The sequence below is a fragment of the Etheostoma cragini genome, chromosome 18 (assembly GCF_013103735.1).
Source record: "Etheostoma cragini isolate CJK2018 chromosome 18, CSU_Ecrag_1.0, whole genome shotgun sequence".
NCBI lineage: Eukaryota > Metazoa > Chordata > Actinopteri > Perciformes > Percidae > Etheostoma > Etheostoma cragini.
In genome coordinates, this window is record NC_048424.1 from 22,895,180 (window position 1) to 22,898,765 (window position 3,586).

Consider the following 3,586-nt stretch of genomic DNA (forward strand, 5'->3'; position numbering starts at 1 on the left):
GGAGCTGCAGAGGGATATTAAAACAAACATGCGTACTGTGATATGACATGTTGGTGTTTGAAGTAGCGATTGCAATCACTTCATGTTCTTTATCGATGCAGAGGTGTCTTCTTTGTCTTACGTGTTGGAGATGGAGAGGCAGTTGTAACAGGACAAGCTGTAAAGTCTGTAAAGATAATAACAGAGAGAAATAGATACTAAGTACAAACAATCCTGTACACTAACACTTCTTAGAAACTACTACATTCTGCTTATTTCCACACCAGACTTGGGCAATCGCTTATATATTCAAAGCAATCGTGGTTACTTGCGATCAGTCTAACAGGCTGGCCTCCTTGAACAGATAATTAGACGTAACATATGCATATTCGGACCCTCGGTAACAGTTGGCGGTGCTTCTGAGTTGCTCATAGGGTCTTACTTTGGTAGGTTGATGCAGTTACTTGTTATCTTATTCCTCAGTACAGCTGCAAATTATCCCATTTGTATTTAAACCTAGACTAGTTAACTCAAGCACTCAAAGCTCTTGTCTTCTCTTTGCAACTCTTGTCCCCTGGCAGCAGCCTAGATATTACTTTATGACATCTTAGTAGTTATAGCAAGTTAACTCAAATCCCCCCAAAAAACAATTACAGATAATACCTTTAATCGTCAAAATGTGATCCAATGGTAAATCGGCACAAGCCTGTTTCACATCGAGTTCAAAATTGAATGCTCACTGTATTGATCAGCAGGCTGGCAGTGTCGTCCATCAGGAGGAAGGGCATTGATACATCCACAGGTGTCATCAGTGATGTTGTCACAGGTTCCATACAGGAAACACTGGTCACATGACCAACGATACTGATCCTCACATAAACACTGGTAACCACCACTGCTAGGAGAGCACACTGGAAACATCCAGTACGTATTCATCAGTGGTTTTCAAGATCACAATAACAAGTGGCTTTTTGAGAAGACATTTGATGTACAGCCAAACAAATGTTTAGGATATAAGAAAAAAAGTTTGGTTACACCTTCTCATTCAATCCGTTTCCTTTATTTTCATGACTATTTACATTGTAGATTATCACTGAAGGCATCAGAACTATGAATGAACACATGTGGAATTATGTACTTAACAAAAAAGTGTGAAATAACTGAAAGCATGTCTTTTTATTTTAGTTTCTTCAAAGTACCCCCCCTTTGCTCCAATTACTGGTTTGCACACTCATGGCATTCTTTTCTTGATGAGCTTCAAGAGGTTGTCGCCTGAAATGGTTTCCCAACAGTCTTGAAGGAGTTCCCAGAATGCTCAGCACTTTTTGTCCATTTTGCCTTCACTCTGCGGTCCAGCTCTCCCCAAACCATCTGGATTTGGTTCAGGTCCGGTGACTGTGGAGGCGCAGCACTCCATCACTCTCCTTCTGGGTCAAATAGCTCTTACACAGCCTGGAGGTGTGTTTGGGGTCATTGTCCTGTTGAAAAATAAATGATGGTCCAACTAAACGCTAATCGCATGGGATGGCATGTCGCTGCAGGATGCTGTGGTAGCCATGCTGGTTCAGTATGCCTTCAATTTGGAATAAATCCCCAACGGTGGCACCAGCAAAGCACCCCCGCACCATCACACCTCCTCCTCCATGCTTCACGGTGGGAACCAGGCATGTAGAATCCATCCGGTTACCTCTTCTCCGTTGCACAAAGACACAGAGGTTGGAACCAACGATCTCAAACTTGGACTCATCAGACCAAAGCCCAGGTTTTCACTGGTCTAATGTCCATTCCTTGTTTTTCTTGGCCTAAACAAATCTCTTCTGCTTGTTGCATCTCCTTAGGAGTGGTTTCCTAGCTGCTATTGGACCATGAAGGCCTGATCCAGTCTCCTCCTAACTAACTACTGTTCTAGAGATGTGTCTGCTGCTAGAACTCTGTATGGTATTCATCTGCTCTCTAATCTGAGCTGCTGTTGATTTGCGATTTCTGAGGATTTATGAGGCTGTTGAACTTATTCTCCGCAGCAGAGGTGACTCTTGGTTTTCCTTTCCTGGGGGGTCCTCACGTGAGCCAGTTTTGTTGTAGCGCTTGATGGTTGTTGTGACTGCACTTGGGCACACATTCAAAGTTTTCGCAATTTTCCGGACCGACTAACCGTCATATCTTAAAGTAATGATGGCCACTTGTTTCTCTTCTCTTAGCTGATTGGTTCTTGCCATAATATGAATTCTACCAGTTGTCCAATAGGCTTTCGGCTGTGTATCAACCTGACTTCTGCACAACACAACTGATGGTCCCAATTCCATTTATGAGGCAAGAAATTCCACTAATTAACCCTGACAAGGCACATTTGTGAAGTGAAAACCATTTCAGGTGACTACCTCATGAAGCTCATTGAGAGAACACCAAGGGTTTGCAGCGATATCAAAAAACCAAAGGTTGGCCACTTTGAGGAATCTAAAATATGAGACCCTTTTAAGAGTTATTTCATACTTTTTTGTTAAGTACATAATTCCACATGTGTTCATTAATAGTTTTGATGCATTCAGTGAGAATCTACAATGTAAATAGTCATGGAAATAAAGGAAACGCATTGAATTAGAAGGTGTGTTCAAACTTTTGGCCTGTACTGTAGGAGTTAAAGCAAAGTGTGGGCAAGAAAGCAGCGATGGTAAAATAACAGATAACAAAGCGGTGTTTTAACAGTCCCATATCTGAGTTTGGTGCGCCACATTTTGCGTGGGATAAGTTAAGTCTGTTTTTTATTGAAGTTACTGATATTAACTCTGCATATGATTCCCAAGCTTTGCTGTATGATTGCCAATACAACCTTGAATCACTGAGATGCCGATTTACACAAGACTAATATTATATCACACTTCTCTGTTTGGTGAAATATGGTGGGTAATTTGCAGTGGAATTTTTATTTGACAAATTACAGACATGGGAGATTTACACAGAATTAAGATCAGCACCACCTCCACAATTGTAACAAATAATTACAGGCCCCCAGGTAATACAGGTATGGTACCAGTGGAGCTTTATGAGAGTATCCAAAATAAATGATGGCACAAACAAGTTGTGTGCAGTTATTATTCTTACCTGTAGAAATGTTGGCCTCAGAGATTTGTATGTGGTTGTTGATGCTGAAGGGGTAACGGATGCTTCTCAGAACGGTCCTCAGTTGATTTATTAGCGTAACATTAGTGGTGTTTAACTCAACAGAAATTATGTATTCATAAAAAACTGGAGGAGCTGCAGAGGGCGACATTAAAAGGCAGAAGGAAAAGATAATCTCTTGTTTCACAGTGAGGTATGACACATATTTGATGGTGTGCAATGATTAAATATTGTCAATTCAGGCTTACTTGTAGGTGGGGGAGAGGTTGTTGTCCTAGGACAAGCTGTGAAGTCTGATGGAGGACAAAGAGACAAGAGTAGACATTAAGTAGAATAGAAATCTTGAAAATATGCTAATAGAAAAGTTGCACTACATTACATGTAAGAGTTCTTAACTGAATTATCTTCAAAAAGTTCCTTAAACTTGCTCACTGTATTGATCAGCAGGCTGGCAGTGTCGTCCATCAGGAGGAAGGGCATTGATACATCC

At 41.1% G+C, this 3,586-nt stretch overlaps 1 protein-coding gene across 1 annotated transcript in view; it reads right to left on the reverse strand.

Moving 5' to 3' along the window:
• LOC117961858 (adhesion G protein-coupled receptor F5-like) overlaps nucleotides 1–3,586 on the reverse strand; it is a 27,739-nt gene that overhangs the window by 18,620 nt on the left and 5,533 nt on the right. The window contains exons 11-15 of the mRNA XM_034900792.1: nucleotides 3,529–3,582; nucleotides 3,345–3,389; nucleotides 3,079–3,231; nucleotides 720–890; nucleotides 122–166 (exon numbers count right to left, since the gene is read on the reverse strand). Coding sequence (XP_034756683.1) covers nucleotides 122–166; nucleotides 720–890; nucleotides 3,079–3,231; nucleotides 3,345–3,389; nucleotides 3,529–3,582 — 468 coding nt within the window. The remainder of the gene's footprint in view (nucleotides 1–121; nucleotides 167–719; nucleotides 891–3,078; nucleotides 3,232–3,344; nucleotides 3,390–3,528; nucleotides 3,583–3,586) is intronic.